Genomic DNA, 18,592 nt, shown 5'->3' on the forward strand with positions numbered 1-18,592 from the left:
TGTGTGTGTGTGAGTGTTCTAACAATGAACCGTTTTACATTAATTTACCCACAAACAAAGACCCCACATTTAAGACCAGTAGGACCAAGACACAGGTGTCAGTTTGCAGAATGTTCTTGTAACTTATTTTCCTTTCACCTGTTTCCAGGCTGCTGTTGCACTTGCTCTAAATATTTGCAGAGATTATACAAATGATTTACCAGATCAGTAGACATGGAACCATGGAGCCAGTTAGGATTCTCATTTAATTTGTCACTTTTACTTCCATCTTTCTGCTGCATGTCTCAGTTAAAGAATCAGAGGTTTGTGGAGCTTTAGGTGCAACAGAAGAAACAGGAAACTGATTTTAGTTTGCATGGGGGTCAATTTATGGACCCACTCAAAGAAAATGGTGCTGGAGGGTTAAAATTCTTCAGGAAACCTTTAAAGTCAAATGATGGAATAGTTCAGATAATGTCTCTTTTCATTTGTCTCTGTCTTCCCAGATGGGAAGACGCCAAGCTGCTGCATCCTGGTCCTCTTCCTCTGTGGTAAGTGATAGAAAACCACATGGTATGAACTCAACAGTTTAGTCAAATAGAAAATAGATGTTCACCAAAGTAACACAAGAAGATAAAGTTCAACACACAAATGTGCAGCACTGAAAAACACTGATAGTGAGAGTGAAGTCTGATACTAATATGGTTAAAGATTAATTGATGGAACTGCAGAGGTTTAACACTGGAGTAGATCAGTGTTAGTAATTGTTAAAATATAAACTAAAAATCTGATTTGTCTCTGTTTAAGTTGCCGATCGTCTCCACAAAAAGGTTCCGTGAGGAGAAACGAAGTAGGATGGAAGTTCAGAGCCTGAATAACGAGCTGGAAACTAGGAAACAGGAGGTTTTTTTACAAAATAATTTCTCTGTAGACACCAGTTTCCCTTTAAGTCTGTGTTCATTTAATATTTGGTTCATCTGTAGGTTTATATCTGTATTTATGTTCTAAGACATTATAAAAATACACTATGATGTCCAAATTACTACATATTACTTTTTAAAACTCTTTAATTGTTCTGTTTATCTCAACTCGAATAATCTTATTGTGTATTTATTGAACTGTTACTTATTGAAAATGTAAAAAATTTAATTTGTGTTTACTTCTCTGTGATGTCTTGTGTCATATTCATGTCTTTTATTTTCACTCAGTGTAGTTTAGATTATACTTGATCGAGCAGAAGTCCCAACAGAATGACTCAAATCTGTTTTCACAACAACATCAAAAGATGTTAAGAAAATTCTGATGGTAAATCTTATGTCCATCATGTCTCATGTAACCATTAACTGATCTGTAAAACTTCTGCTCCTCAACTGTTTTCTCTCCCAGCTGGAGGAAGAAATAAAAGACACCAACAACCAGCTCCAGGAGGAAAAACAGAAAAGAGAGAGAGCTGAGAAAGATTTGAAGACCTTGAAGAATCAACTGGAGGAGGTTTAATTTGATCCTTAATAACTTTCAACAATCAGATACCACGTTTACTCAACTTATTCTCCACAACACTGATTCATGTTCAGCCTTTTTCTATCCTCAGTTCATCTTTAAATCTCACAGCTGAACTTTTTTTAAAATCCATTTTGCAGTTTTACTGAATGTTTGGCTGAACATAAAATGACAAATATCAAACAAGTGTTCACACAGTTAAGTCAGAGTTAAGTCAGTATTTAGAGCAGATGAAATGAATGAAGGTTAAATCCAAAGCAGGGGTCAAAAACAAATCTAGAACCACGTGTTCTTGATTAAGAAAATACTCATTGTACATCTCATGTCCATCATGTTCAGTAATTCATCTGTATAAATTTTGCTCCTCATCTCTTTTCTCTCTCAGTTGGAAGGAAAACTAACTGAGACCATCAACCAACTCCAGAAGGAAAAACAGGAAGTGGAGACCTTGAATATTGAGCTCAACTGCAAAAAGGAGGAGGTTAATTCGATTTATACATTCACATGACATCTTTACTCGAATCATTCTCCACATTAAACTATTAAAAACCATAAACAGGTGAAACCAAATGCAGGAGTTGGGACACATGTTCATAGTGCAATTAATCAAGACAACTTTATTAACAAAAGGGCTCAATACAGTTACTCTAAGCACGCTGAGAGAACATGAGTCACAAACGATAACTAATCACACCACTATAGTACGAACCAAACCTAGAGACGAACCTAAAGTCACTCCCAAGGAGGAAATACTAAAAAACAAGTCTACCCTAAATGCACAAACTCATAAAGATGTCAAGGCTGGTGGTCAGAGAAGGGAAGACAACAAGGCAGAACAAGTACAACAACCGATGACACGTTAAAAACTATCAAAAACAAGTCCTTAAATACACAGACAATGAATGGGTGATGATGGGTGATGTGGAACAGCTGGAAAACCAGGAAGCCTCAGCTGATGAGGGGGAGTAGTGCAGGGGCAAATACAGAAACCATAGTTACACACTGGACAAAATACTAAAATAAAAGCCTCTTTTGTCCTCAGTCCATCTTTAAATGTCTCACAGCTGCACTTTTTCTGAAGCCACCTTGAAAACATTACTAAATGTTTAGTTTAACTAAAAGTAAAATGACAAATATCATTGGACTGAAGTGTTGAAATATTTTATATTAGTTTATGGACAACTTGCAGCAGAGTATTGCTGTGTAATGTTCAGGGCACAAATTACCATTTAAACATTTGAACTTTCCCCTGATAAGGAGATGGAATGTAACATTTTATTTTTCTGTACTTCAGGCAGGTAAGCTGTCTCCCAGAGAACAATTAATAAGCTGCAGTCAAATCATTTGTGTTATTTGTGTAATTTATTAAGTGTCTGATTTAACCAGTGTGGTGTCACGGCACAAAGTCATCACAACCATAGTTTACAGTTCAGTTTTATAAATGTAACAAACTTTAAAGAGTTAATTTTTCCTTTGATTACCTGATGCTGATTGTTTTAGAAATTCTTACTCAGTTTAGTTTAGTTTCTACCTATGATCCATTTAAAGTTATTTTTATGTTTTCATTTCAAAGTCAAAACTAATCTTTGCAAAATAATCTAAATGAGTTATAAACATGAGGTTGATGTTCATCACTTTTTTCTTACTAATTAAGAGTAATGACATACGATGCCCCCACACTTATTCTGATGAAGCAAACTTCATTAAATAGTACAAAATCAAATGTGTCATTTTAGAGACTTAATGCAAATACAAGGATACATTGAATACAAATTCTATACTTACTGATTAAAATCCATCTGTCTGATAGGTGACGGACAACAAAAGGAACAATAAAGGAAATAGTGTTTGGAAACACTGTGTTCCAACACTGTCCAGACAAGTTTATCTCTAACATGTTCACTGCTAAAGTAATAAAAATAGTGAATCACCTTGTGACTAAAGAAAAGAAAAAAAACCCCAAAAAAAACACACTTTGCTGTACTTTATTAAACCTGAGCTAAACTACAATATACTGTTTTTATTGAATTCTCTGATCCCATCAATCAGAAATGTATTCAGACATGGATGTGTCCGTTAAGGAGCTCGAGAACAAGGAGGAGGTTAATATCAAATTATGTGTCTGGTCACCTCTATTATCAGTTCATCTTTAAATGTATCTCAGCTGCAGGTTTTTAACCCAGATTTTTTCCTTTATTAAATATTTAACATAACATGGCATTTAGTTGGTTTAATTCACTGTGTATCTCTATTTTGGATAATGTGACTCCTAAGAAACGGTTTGTGTCTTCCATTGTTTTCTACTGGTGATAGAAACGTTAAAGGGAGTAAAGGAAGATTACGTGTAAATAAAGACAAGACTTCATGTATAATATCTAAAACTGAGAGAGATGAATACTTTTAATATCCAGATGAAAAAGTAAAAAGTGAAGTATTTGTTTTATTTTACAAAGTACAAGTATCATAGCCTCATACTAAGTCTAGACTAATACTCTACACACAAAGCTCAGTTTGGCCTTTTCTATTCACAACCTCATTTTTTCAGTCACTACCCAAAGTCTGTGACCATAGATGATGGTTGGATCATAGACTGCACCAATCCTCATTCCTGTTCAACATCCTCACACTTCAACTCCAATCCACCATTTTCCAGCAGATAACTATAACCTCAGACTTGGAGTTGCATCACACTGGGCTGGTAAAACACCCCCAGTTCATGCTGAAGGTCACAGTCTGATGAAGCAACTTCATTAGAGAGAATAAATTAGGGAGTACAACATCAAATGTGTCATTTTAGAGACTTACTGCAAATACAAGAAAACATGTCTAAGTTCTATGTTAGTTGGCATTTGCATAGTGCAGATTTATGCAGGTTTGTTCACAGTGTGACTTTCTGCTGAATGATCAAAATGCATCTGTCTGATAGCTGAGAGAGAACAAACAGTTCACAGAATAATAAAGAGCTAAAACAAATCCAAGATCAACTGAAGATAAAGACTTGTCTTTATCTGAGTTTAAGACACTTGTACACACACTGCACATTATTCTCATCAGAAAAATATAATGGCCTCATACAGCATTATGTAAGTTAACATTTTAAGTCTAACATGATCAAAACAAGTGAGTAAATCTAAATCTGTGGGCTGCTTTGCACTGTCTTCATACAAAGAAAGTGGAAAAGGAAAGAAAAAAAAAATCATTGGAAATACTGTGATACAAGTAAAGATTTTACTTGCTTGACCACAGGTCAAAACAGACTCAAGACTGTTCTGACCTCAAGAGCAGAGGTTAAGAAAATACAGAGGGTAAATGTCATGACCATCATGTTCAGTCTCATGTAACTGTCCTCAATTTGTAAAACTTTTGCTCCTCTTCTCTTTTCTCTCCCAGTTGGAGGGAAATCCAACTACGACCTACAACCGGCTCCAGGAAGAGAAACAGAAAAGAGAGAAATCAGAGAGAGACTTGGAGACTTTGAATAAACGGCACCAAAAGGTTCATTTGATTATTAACTTTCTGAAATCAGATGACAGACTGAATTATGTCAAATGGATTTCAGTAGTGGTCTGGATCTGTAACAGAGGCAGGCCTGGTAAGGAACGTGTGGAACATAGCTGGTGAATCTCTAATCCCTGTAATGAAAAGAATCCAAAATCCCTTTAGAGACAATATTCCAAAAGACACAAGGTGAATTAGGCCAAGAATAGTCCCTTATCCCTCAGCTCCATAATTTCCTTTCGTGACATAAACTTGGTTCACAACACTGGCTTACATGAGAATCCTTTCAGTGAATATTGGAGAAGTCCTTGATACCTGATACAGGCAACCATTGAACATGTGATGGAAACTTGTCTGGGCTCTGTATAAAGTAGTGGGCAGATAATCACATGGCTTGATGAAAACATGTGCATGGCATGATTAACACATAGACATGGTGTGGAAATCCTCTTCTTACAATGACGTGTTTTACAAGGGCTCGTGATCTTCTTGACTCTTCATGGACAGATAACAGTAATCAAAATCCAACAGAGAGTCAACAGGAAGCGGTTACTCACAAACCAGAGTAACAGGCAGAGTCAGGTCAATAAAAGTAACTTGGTCCGAACCGTTGAGAGCAATGATGAATTTAATGAAGGCTGGAAAGTCACAGTGAGAACACAGACAATCTGGCAGCTTGGTGAGGGAACTGAGGAGGTATATAAACAGAAGAGTGAGAGCAGGTGAAACTGATTAAGGGTGATTATTGAAGCAGAGTGAATGTGAAGAGACCAGGAACAGGAAGTGGCTGCAAAATAAAAGCCTGAATGGGGAAGTGAAGTTAGCGATCCTGACAGTACCTCGTTGAATTTAAACTTGAACCAGTGGGAACCAGTGGGTTGGGAAGCCAACTCTGGAGGATAAAACTAGGTTCCCTAGCCACTTTTATTCAGACTGAAGAACCTGCTTGAATAAGTAGCAAAACATTTCTAACCAAGAAAAAGTCACTACCCAAAGTCTGTGACCAGAGATGAGGGTTGGATCATAGACTGTCTGGTAAATTAGGATCTTTGCCTTGTGGCTCAGCTCCTTGTTCACCACAACAGTTCAGTACAATGTCTTTATCACTGCTGATACTTTATAAGACCATATACTGTGATTGTAACAAGTATTCACTCTGTTTTGAACATTTCACATTTTTTGTTTCTGAGACTAAGTTGATCAAAACAATTATGAGAGTAAATATGGAACTTATAAAGTTTCATTGTTTTCTTTCAAATCTATTATAAAATGCTAAAAGAACAGGAGCTTTTTCATCTTCATTTAATCACAAAACTAAGAGTTAATTACATGAGACTTCATTCAGACATTCATGAAATATAGAGTAAACTGTATTTGCATTTAAACACATACATTTCTTTTTATCTCTGCTGCTGGTTGGATCAGTTTTTGCATGAAAAAAAAAAGCTTGAGGGAAAAGTGAACAACCTGGAGAACAACAACACAGAGGTTTGATGTTTGTATTTTCTTGATTTTGCAGAATTATATTTAATTGAGCAGAAGTCACAACAGAATGACTCAAAACTATTTTCATACCAAGATAAAAAGTTTTTAATTAAGAAAATACTGACTGTAAATCTCATGTCCATCATGTTCAGTCTCATGTAACCTTCTTTAATTCATCTGTAAAACTTTTTCTCCTCATCTCTTTTTTCTCCCAGTTGGAGGGAAAACTAACTAAGACCATCAACGAGCTCCATGAGGAAAAACAGGAAAGAGAGGAGGAAGTGACGACATTGAAGAATCAGCTCAAAAAGGTTCATTTGATCATTATTAACTTTCTGAATTCAAATAACATGTTTACTCAACTTATTCTCCACATGATGTTCAGATTTTGTCATCCTCAGTTTATCTTTAAATGTATCTCAGCTGCACGTTTTTAACCCAGATTTTTTCCTTTATTGAATATTTAACTTAACGTGGCGTTTAGTTGGTTTAATTCACTGTGTATCTCTACTTTGGATAATGTGACTCCTAAGAAATGGTTTGTGTCTTCCTTGGTTTTCTACTGGTAATAGAAACTTTAAAGGGAGTAAAGCAGGATTAAGTGTAAATAAAGACAAGGCTTCATGTATAATATCTAAAACTGAGAGAGATTAATACTTTTAATATCCAGATGAAAAAGTCAAAAGTGAAGTATTTATTTGTGTTAATTTAGAGTAACAAAGTACAAGTATCATAGTATCATACTAACTCTTGCCCAGGGGTGTCCACACTTTTTTGGCTTGTGAGCTACTTATAAAATGACCAAGTCAAAATGCTCTACCTACTATAAAAATACAAAACATGTATTTATTTAGGAATATAATGAGAATTCTGTATATACACAATACATGTTGGTGTAGTTTGCATAACTGCATGAACCCATATTGCACAATACAACTACAATTTTTTTGTCATCACCTTACTCTGATGACTTGCACTGGATGCATAGTCCAGAGTTTATCTCGCTAGCTTGCTAGAGTTTAGCAGCACTTGGTGCAGTTGTATGCATGTGCAGTGACCCATGTGTCAGAAAAAGTCAGATGTCAGACTGGCTGCCCTACGTCAATCAGTGACAAATTACATAGTGAGGACGGATGATGGGCTGACGTCTACTGTGTTAATTCCATGTGATCTACCAACACGACCTTTGTGATCGACTGGTAAATCGCAATCGACGCATTGGGTTCCCCTGCTCTACCCTAATACTCTACACACAAAGCTGAGTTTGGCCTTTTCTATTCACAACCTCATTCTTTCAGTTACTACCCAAAGTCTGTGACCATAGATGAGGGTTGGATCATAGACTGGCTGGTAAATTAGGATCTTTGCCTTGTGGCTCAGCTCCTTGTTCAGTTCAGTCCAATGTTGTATCACTGCTGATACTGCACCAATCTTCATTCCTGTACAAGATCTTCACACACTTCAACTGCAATTCACGATTTTCCAGCAGAAAACTATAACCTCAGACTTGGAGCTGGATCACACTGGACTGCAAACAGCCCCAGTTCATGCTGAAGGTCACAGTCTGATGAAGAAACTTCATTAGAGAGAATAAATTAGGGAGTACAACATCAAATGTGTCATTTTAGAGACTTACTGCAAATACAAGAAAACATGTCTAAGTTCTATGTTGGTATTTGCACAGTGCAGATTTATACAGGTTTGTTCAGAGTGTGACTTTCTGCTGAATGATCAAAATCCATCTGTCTGATAGCTGAGGGAGAACAAAGAGGCAGTTCACAGAACAATAAAGTGCTGAAACAGATCCAAGATCAACTGAAGATAAAGACTGACGAGTTTAAGACACTTGTACACACATTTTTTTCATTGGAAAAAAATAATGGCCTCATACAGCATTATATACTATAATATTTTAAGTCTAACATGATCAAAACAAGTGAGTAAATCTGAATCTGTAGCCTGCTCTGCATTTTCTTCATACAAAGAAAGTGGAAAAGAAAAAAAAATCATGGGAAACACTGTGACCCAAGTAAACAGACTTAAAACTGTTTTGAAATCAAGATCAACAGAGGTTAAGAAAATACAGAGGGTAAATGTCATGACCATCATGTTCAGTCTCATGTAACTGTCCTTAATTTGTAAAACGTTTGCTCCTCTTCTCTTTTCTCTCCCAGTTGGAGGGAAATCTAACTACGACCTACAACCAGCTCCAGGAAGAAAAACAGAAAAGTGAGAAATCTGAGAGAAACTTGGAGACTTTGAACAAACAGCACAAAAAGGTTCATTTGATTATTAACTTTCTGAAATCAGATGACAGACTGAATTATGTCAAATGGACTTCAGTAGTGGTCTGGATCTGTAACAGAGGCAGGCCTGGTATTGAACGTGTGGAACGTAGCTGTGGTGAATCACTAATCCTTGCAATGAAAATAATCCAAAATCCCTTTAGAGACAATATTCCAAAAGAAACAAGGTTAATTAGGCCAAGAATAGTCCCTTATCCCTCAGCTCCATAATTTCCTTTCGTGACATAAACTTGGTTCACAACACTGGCTTACATGAGAATCCTTTCAGTGAATATTGGAGAAGTCCTTGATACCTGATACAGGCAACTATTGAACATGTGATGGAAACTTGTCTTAGCTTTGTATACAGTAGTGGGCAGATAATCACATGGCTTGATGAAAACATGTGCATGGCATGATTAACACATAGACATGGTGTGGAAATCCTCTTCTTACAATGACGTGTTTTACAAGGGCTCGTGATCCTCTTGACTCTTCATGGACAGATAACAGTAATCAAAATCCAACAAAGAGTCAACAGGAAGCTCACAAACCAGAGTGACAGGCAGAGTCAGGTCAATAAAAGTAACTTGGTCCGAACCGTTGAGCGCAATGATGAATTTAATGAAGGCTGGAAAGTCACAGTGAGAACACAGACAATCTGGCAGCTTGGTGAAGGAACTGAGGAGGTATATAAACAGAAGAGTGAGAGCAGGTGAAACTGATTAAGGGTGATTATTGAAGCAGAGTGAATGTGAAGAGACCAGGAACAGTTTAAACTTGAACCAGTGGGTTGGGAAGCCAACTCTGGAGGATAAAACTAGGTTCCCTAGCCACTTTTATTCAGACTGAAGAACCTGCTTGAATAAGTAGCAAAACATTTCTAACCAAGAAAAAAGAAGTGCAGTTAAGATGATTCAATTTTCTGATTATCAACCCTGGATGAATGAGAATCTTCACCGATTCATACAACATGTTTCCTCAACTGATTCTCCACATGACACTGATTCATGTTCAGCCTTTATTTGCCCTCAGTTCATCTTTAAATGTATCTCAGCTGTATTTAACCCAGATTTACTTTATTTTATAAGAACATGTACATTGTCTGTAACAAGTACACTTGAGGTTGATGTTTTCATCAGATTTTCTGCTACTAGAAACTTTCCTACATGTTAATAACTTGGTTATTAATAACATTTTACCTCTAAGTATTTCTACTATTATGAAGCTCCTAACATGGACAGAGATGATACTTAATAATATCCTGCTGAAACAGTTGAAAGTGAACTATTTCTAAGTTTAATTGAGAGTTATATCTATTACAGTATAAGATGCCCCCACACTTATTCCAGTCAGTCTGATGAAGCCAACTTCATTAGACAGTACAACATCAAATGTGTATTTTAGAGACTTACTGCAAATACAAGAATACATTGAATACAAGTTCTTTGTTGAATGATAAAAATCTATGTGTCTTATAGCTGAGGGAGAATAAAGATGCAGTTGACAAGAATTTGAAGGAGACCAAAGATCAACTGAGGATAAAGACTGAGGATTTCAACAAGGTTAACACACACACACACACACACACACACACACACACACACTAAGATCAGTGTTGTTTAGTGTTTCACCGGAACTCTTTTAGAATTTAATTTTTAATTTCTGAGACTAAGATGATCAAAACAATTATGAAGGTAAATCTGAGACTTTGAATAAAGTTTCATTGTTTTCTCACTAATCTACTGTAAAATGCTACTGGAATTTCTCTTATTTCATGAATAGATAGAACAGGATGTTTTTCAGCTTGATTTGATCGCAAAAAGAAGTTAGTTACACAATGAACTATACAACAAACTGTATTTGCACTTAAACAAGTACATTTCTTTTCATGTCTGCTGCTGGTTGGATCAGCTTTTGGAAGAGAAGACACAGCTTGAGGGAAAAGTGAAGAACCTGGACAACAAAAATAAAGAGGTTTGATTTTTATGTTTTCTTGATTTTGCAGGAGTAAACTTAATTGAGCAGAAGTCACAACAGAATGACTCAAATCTTTTCTCACATCAACATCAAAAGTTCTTAATTAAGAAAATACTGTAGCAACCCACAACTTATAGGAGACAACGAAGCTGAAGTTAACACTAACTGACTTAGCTGAACTACAGTAATCAGCTAGCTTGGGTGCTAGAAGGTTAATATGGGAGTGAACTGTCCAAAATGGCGGGTGAAACAAAGAACACTCATACACTACAAGACCCAAGTTCCTCAAGCTGTGTGACAGGAACCATTTCACAGCTACCCCTGACAACAGAGATAGTTAAGTTTTATTTTGATCACACAACATTGGCTGGTCATTGTGATGGCTCCTCCTATACACAGCACTTTCCCTCGCGGTGCCGACCAACACATGCAGAATGTATAACAAAATCAAAAATCAAAAGTTTTTAATTAAGAAAATACTGACTGTAAATCTCATGTCCATCATGTTCAGTCTCTTGTAACCTTCTTTAATTCATCTGTAAAACTTTTTCTCCTCATCTCTTTTCTGTCCCGGTTGGGGGGAAAACTAACTAAGACCATTAACGAGCTTCAGGAAGAAAAACAGAAAGTGAAGACATTAAAGAATCAGCTCAAAGAGGTTTATTTCCTCATTATTAACTTTCTGAATTCAAATAACATGTTTACTCATCTCATTCTCCACATGACACTGATTTATGTTCAGACTTTCTCATCTTCAGTTCATCTTTAAATGTCTCTTTTTTGCTTTATTGAATATTTAACTTAACGTGGCATTTAGTTCATTTAATTCACTGTGTATCACTACTTTAGATATTGTGACTCCTAAGAAATAGTTTGTGTCGTCCATGATTTTCTACTGGTAATAGAAACTTTAAAGGGAGTAAAGGAAGATTAAGTGTAAATAAAGACAAGGCTTCATGTATAATATCTAAAACTGAGAGAGATTAATACTTTTAATATCCAGATGAAAAAGTCATAAGTGAAGTATTTATTTGTGTTAATTTAGAGTAATAAAGTACAAGTATCATAGTGTCATACTAACTCTTGCCCAGGGGTGTCCACACTTTTTTGGCTTGTGAGCTACTTATAAAATGACCAAGTCAAAATGCTCTACCTACTATAAAAATACAAAACATGTATTTATTTAGGAATATAATGAGAATTCTGTATATACACAATACATGTTGGTGTAGTTTGCATAACTGCATGAACCCATATTGAACAATACAACTACAATTTTTTTTGTCATCACCTTACTCTGATGACTTGCACAGGAAACATAGTCCAGAGTTTATCTCGCTAGCTTGCTAGAGTTTAGCAGCACTTGGTGCAGTTGTATGCATGTGCAGTGACCCATGTGTCAGAAAAAGTCAGATGTCAGACTGGCTGCCCTACGTCAATCAGTGACAAATTACATAGTGAGGACGGATGATGGGCTGACGTCTACTTTGTTAATTCCATGCGATCTACCCACACGACCTTTGCGATCGACCAGTAGATCGCGATCGACGCATTGGGTTCCCCTGCTCTACCCTAATACTCTACTCACAAAGCTCAGTTTGGCCTTTTCTATTCACAACCTCATTCTTTCAGTTACTACCCAAAGTCTGTGACCATAGATGAGGGTTGGATCATAGACTGGCTGGTAAATTAGGATCTTTGCCTTGTGGCTCAGCTCCTTGTTCACCACAACAGTTCAGTCCAATGTTGTATCAGTGCTGATCCTGCACCAATCCACCTCTCAATCACATGCTCCATTTTACCTCCATTCCTGTCCAAGATCCTCACACACCTTAACCACCAACCTTTTTGGAATTGGGGTCGTAAGTATATGGACATGTGTAATGGAAGTCTGAATCCGTGGGCTGGAGGTCCTCTGCATTACCTTGATACAAACTGTGTGTGTCTGTGTGTGTCTGTGTGTGTCTGTGTGTCTGTGTGTGTGTGTGTGTGGGGTGGGGGGGCACCAAATTAAACAGTGTTTGGAAACACTGTGTTCCAACACTGTCCAGCCAAGTTTTATTGCTACTTTAAAATCAGAATTTTAACTTTATCTCTAACATATTTACTGCTAAAGTAATAAAAACAACAGCCACCAACTATCTCAAAAACCTTTGCTGTTCTTTATTCTATAAATGTACTAAAATACTAATTAAACCTGAACTAAACTATTATGTACTGTTTTTATTTAATTCTGTGATCAAGTCAGTCAGAAATACAAATGTATTCAGACATGAACGTTTTTGTTAAAAGACAGTGTCTCTCTCATGTCTCTCACAGCTCCAGGATGAAAAACAGAGTGGGAAAGAGAGAGAGGACAAACTAAAGAAGGAGCTCGAGGAAAAGAAGAAGGAGGTTAATATTTGTGTCTAAATGAGTTTGTTGCTGGCATCTTTCTTTTTTACCTGTCCATAAAATAATTCTTATAACTAGTTGAGAGCGAATGTAAGACCCTGAATAAATGTTTGAATAATTTAAGAGCCACTGCCATTGACTTTTTAACTATGTCATATGTCACATAACTGGTAATTGAGTTTGTATTGATAAACATTGTTTTTAAATGTCTTATATTCACACTTAGAAGATAATAAATAATTTCCACTTTTGTAATAAAAAAACAAAAGGCAGTTGTTATTGAAAATTTTGAAACCGATGAAAGTTGTGAACAGAAAATTGTTCAGAACTTTGCAGCATTTCTAACCAACAATTCTTACCTTGTCAGTTAACAAGGTAAGAATTGATCAGATTCTCTGTCAGAACACTGCAAATCAATAATAAAATCAAATTATTGTGAAAAGATTAACAGCAATCTGTTAGCTAGAGAAGCCTGGAAGGAAGTTACAACTAGTACAAACATAAAATGTGTCTCTTGTGTGGAAGCTGTTTGTATAATGTTCATGCTATGAGATAATGATAATGCCATAAGTTAATTAACTTATACAACTTATTATATAACTTATATTAAGTTGTTATATAACTTAATATAAGTTAATGTGTGTGTGTTTCCCTTTCAGATGGAAAGAAGCCAACTTCAAGCCCAGAACCTTTAGTGGAAAACTGAGACCAACGTGGCCAATCAGAGCTCAGACACTGAACACAACCCAGGTAAGACTGACCCACTGAGCACCGTGTTGTGAGTGGATGAAAACTAGTACGTCTACTCGGATTTTTTACCTATGCAGTGTTTTAGGAGCCATTTTAAGTTTGACTTTACAGAACCACAGTCATTAAACCTACTTTTTATTTTGTCCTTTCTACTTATCCCATGAGTTCAGAGTCGCCACAGCGGATCCTTGTCCACATGTTGATTTGGCACAGTTTTTCAGCTGGATGCCCTTCCTGACGCAACCCTCCCCAATTTCTAACGGGCTTGGACCGGCTCTGCACAGCTGGGGAGGGGAACCATTAAACCTACTATTCGCATTCGTTCGCATGTGGAAACATTACTGATCATATTAAGACATGATGTACAGTCCAGGTGTGATACTTCCCATAACACTTGGGCTGAGTACTTACTAATATTTATATTCAAAATGCATTTGAAAACGGTGCAAATGTAAATGCTGAGCTGTGAGCCATCAACTTCACAGCTCAGCATATTTATTCACATTGTTGTTTTTTTAAATTGAAGCTCTGCACTTAGTGGAATGGAAAGGAGGTGATTTGGTAGCGTGACAAATAAGCAGAGCTCAGGACTTCACACCATAGATTCTTTCTCTGAAACAGTTAATAAATGGTGTCTGAAGTCAGCATTCAGCTAGTCTGACAAGCAGAAAGAAAGATCAGATACTTATTCTGTTACACATATATGCTGTTGTTTTGCTAAGAGTTTAACACACACACACACACACACACACACACACACACACACACACACACTCACTATCCATCCAAACAATAGACATAACATTTTATACCCTAAAACAAAGAACACTGTAAAACAGTCTCATAAAAGAGTTGATCACAGAACTGTTGCTGTCACACGATTTCATTAGCTGTAGAAAAACAGTCGTGTTGATCACAGACTTTTCATACAGACATTAGTCAGCATATTAAAATAGACAGTTATTTACTTGTTGGGACATAAATGAACAACCAATACTAGATTTTCTAGAGAATATTTGATCACATCTGTGTCTGCTGAAGAGAAAGATAAACTCTGTGGCCTTATCTAGGATTTTTTTGAAACTGAATGAATAATTAAAATAAAATATTTGTGTGACTCATTTTTGTTTTCTATGTAAGACAATAATACTAATAATGTACTTTTTTCCCCACAGGTTCTTAGTCTGTCAGTGATGTAAAAATGGAAGATGAGACACAGGAATCTCTGTGGGTTAAACTAACTGAGGAGCAACTGCATGTCAGCTCATCAGGAGAAACTTGAAGAAAGTTATTAAGTCCCATGATGCTTTATAAAGTATTGGAAACTGTAATGTAACTGTTTCCCAGTGTGTTGATGATAATGTGCTGTATATCAAACAATAGTCACTTCTATGCTGTGGTAACTACAATAATGCATTGTTGACATAACCAAATGTAATATGAAGCTTGTAAAAACTTAAATTAAACATTGAACTGTTTGTTTTTATGTTCTTGATTTGTGTCTCTTTAAAAATCATTTATTTTCATCATTAGTTTACAATTTCCACTCTCACTCTCCACAGATGGTTTACAGCCCTTAGTCTCTGGTTCACTAATTCACTGAGCTGAACTCAACTTGTTGTGTCTCTGTGGTGTGTAGGACCCTTCATCTTCCTAACCAGTGTTAAAAGCAACAGCTAATTTAGCAAAATGAGTCATTGCATGAATGTATAAAGTATGTGACCACTGTCCATAATCAGTGCTTTAGTTCATCAAGTACTAGAACAACACTTTGCTTTGACTTCACTTAATGAAGTCATTTAGCTTTTATTTACTCACTAGCAGTAGATGTAGTTACACCTGACACAAATAAAGCCACTTGCTATTTCAACTACAACTCTCACTAGAAATAAGTGAAACAGGAAGAATGTTCTACATATGTAATGAGTCAGTGTGATGTTCAGTCAGCAGTGACACAACATGGATGTTACAGCTCTGCACATCAGACTGTGTAAGTACTGCATCTTCTGTCTGTCTGTGCAAATAAAGTACTTCTACACATGTCCTGAGCTTCTCATAGTTGACTTTAAAACTGATCTTTCAATGTGACACCATCACAAATGATTGTGTGTGATTGCTCATTTCAGACCACTGCTGTGTTTGTCTCTGGCAGTAATCCATAGCAGGTTTAGCTCGTACAGATTAAAACATCATGAGTGTAAATTAAATAATTATTCAAACAATTATTATTTTGAGCAGATGACGTATAATTTAATGCCTTTAAAAAACATATATATTGTAATGAATGATACTGTCTGGTAATGATTAAACATGGAGCGTTTTTGAGAAGAGCCTGTTTCCAAGTAATAAATCTTTGTTATCATCACCAAATGATTTATGTCACTAGTCTTAATTTTAGCCAGTACATCTCAACTGCTTATACATTATTCATAGATTAGAAATATTCTAACTACCTTCTTTTATAATAAACTTATTTAACTGAGTTGCTGTGTCTAGCGCCTTATTGGGTCCAGCCTTAAAACCAGTGCGTTACAGTTTGCGTCATTCTGTCTACATTTTCACATTCATACCTCTGCTGTGTTATTGCATCACCTGTTCCAAAATACCTCAGAACTGACTAGATCTAAATTACCTATAATATACCTATGGTTGAAAGTAGTTGGAGCAACAAAGCTCCAACAATGAGGATTTTCTTTCCTGATGCCAAAAAACAGTAGTCAACTTATTTAAACAGAATATATACAAAAGTGTGCAGAATTTTTAGCCATGGTTACTTACCTTCATGATTGGAAAACCTTTAGCAGGGCCAAGAGCAAAGAACTGGCAGAGATTCTCCAGAGAAGTCTGGTCAGATGTGGTATTCATGGATGAATTATGGGCAAAGCACCATAACATCAACGTGGAAACAAGTAACTCATCTATGCACAAAATACATACAGGAACTAGGTTGCAGAAAAATGGCAGCAGGTGCTCTGGACTCAAAATTTGAATTATTTGGCTTCAGCTGTTTGTTCGCATGGACCAGATCTGGTCCAGACTCACCACTGTCATGCGGCTCACATCAGCTTTCTGCTCTTTCTCCATAACATCTCACAAATTGTGTTTATGCAACAGGCCCTAAACTGTAATCGGGAGAAAATATTAGTTGCTTTACAAACCAGTTACAGTGATGTTGAGGTGTCTTTGTCCTCACACCAGTATTCTCCACTGTCACTCGGATATACAGTTTTGATTGTGTGGGATCTTGTCGACGTTTCCCAGGTGAAGACGTTTGTTGGAGCTGATTCCTTGAGCTCCTCACAGTTTAAGGAGACTGGTTCATACTGAAAGAACTGCAGTCGGTTTGGATTGATTCGAGGGAAAGCTACTGTATGTGTAAATAAATGAATTTTCTTATTATTTAAAACATTATTAATATTAGTGCATTATGTTTATTATTATTTTATTAATATGCTAATGTTCAGATAATGAATCTATGAAATAACTGCACATGGTACATTTATTGTCAGGTTTCTTCATTATTTTTGTGTAACCCTGAGCTTCCTATAATGACGGACTCAGCACAAGGCGCAAGTGAATATACTGTATGTTCTATAACATGATGACAATGTGTCTTTCTAGCAGACAGTGGGAGAGAAACAGTTGGTGCTGGTCTTTATCTTCCTAACCAGTGTTAAAAGCAACAGCTAATTTAGCAAAATGAGTCATTGCATGAATGTATAAAGTATGTGACCACTGTCCATAATCAGTGCTTTAGTTCATCAAGTACTAGAACAACACTTTGCTTTGACTTCACTTAATGAAGTCATTTAGCTTTTATTTACTCACTAGCAGTAGATGTAGTTACACCTGACACAAATAAAGCCACTTGCTATTTCAACTACAACTCTCACTAGAAATAAGTGAAACAGGAAGAATGTTCTACATATGTAATGAGTCAGTGTGATGTTCAGTCAGCAGTGACACAACATGGATGTTACAGCTCTGCACATCAGACTGTGTAAGTACTGCATCTTCTGTCTGTCTGTGCAAATAAAGTACTTCTACACATGTCCTGAGCTTCTCATAGTTGACTTTAAAACTGATCTTTCAATGTGACACCATCACAAATGATTGTGTGTGATTGCTCATTTCAGACCACTGCTGTGTTTGTCTCTGGCAGTAATCCATAGCAGGTTTAACTCGTACAGATTAAAACATCATGAGTGGGTTTTGTCCCTTTACCATTGTCTCTTCAGTGATTTCTCTGCTGGTGCTGCTGGCTGTGAAAGTTCAGACCAGCTATGGTCAAAACATTTACTGTAGAAATGATTTCAGTGTTTTTAGTGTTTATTACATTAGTACATTAGCCATCGTCTCACTGTTAAAAGGTTGTTAAAGTGAGAGTAATGGTTTACATGAAAGCTGATGTCTGTTAAATCAAAGACTAAAGTAGGTGAAGATTCTTAACAACAGTGACTCATCAGTTTTTGGTAAGTGGATTCCTGTTAAACAAACACCATGAAGTAAATGGTATTTTTTCCATGTGCTGTTTAGTCGGTGATGTGATCCTGAATCTTCCTGCTGCTCCTCTGACTGAGGGAGGTAATGTGTCTCTGTGCTGCCAAAAGAAAGAAACTTTCAACCTCAGAGCTCAGTTCTACAAGAACAGTTTCTAAATCAACAGCAGCGTCAAAGCAGAGATGACCATCCTACAAAGGACTCTACAAATGCAGAGTGTC

At 36.4% G+C, this 18,592-nt stretch overlaps 1 protein-coding gene across 1 annotated transcript; it reads left to right on the forward strand.

Annotated features, from left to right (window-relative positions):
• The first annotated feature begins 1 nt into the window (after position 1).
• LOC137138106 (uncharacterized) lies at positions 2–13,139 on the forward strand. Its single transcript, XM_067525038.1, has 9 exons — positions 2–530; positions 787–882; positions 1,366–1,470; positions 1,865–1,960; positions 6,678–6,773; positions 8,637–8,741; positions 10,229–10,312; positions 10,662–10,724; positions 13,047–13,139. Exons 1-9 carry the CDS (start codon positions 486–488, stop codon positions 13,137–13,139), a joined length of 783 nt encoding a protein of 260 aa, XP_067381139.1. The 5' UTR covers positions 2–485.
• The last annotated feature ends 5,453 nt before the right edge of the window (positions 13,140–18,592 follow it).

Source organism: Channa argus, chromosome 12, assembly GCF_033026475.1.
Source record: "Channa argus isolate prfri chromosome 12, Channa argus male v1.0, whole genome shotgun sequence".
Taxonomy (NCBI): domain Eukaryota; kingdom Metazoa; phylum Chordata; class Actinopteri; order Anabantiformes; family Channidae; genus Channa; species Channa argus.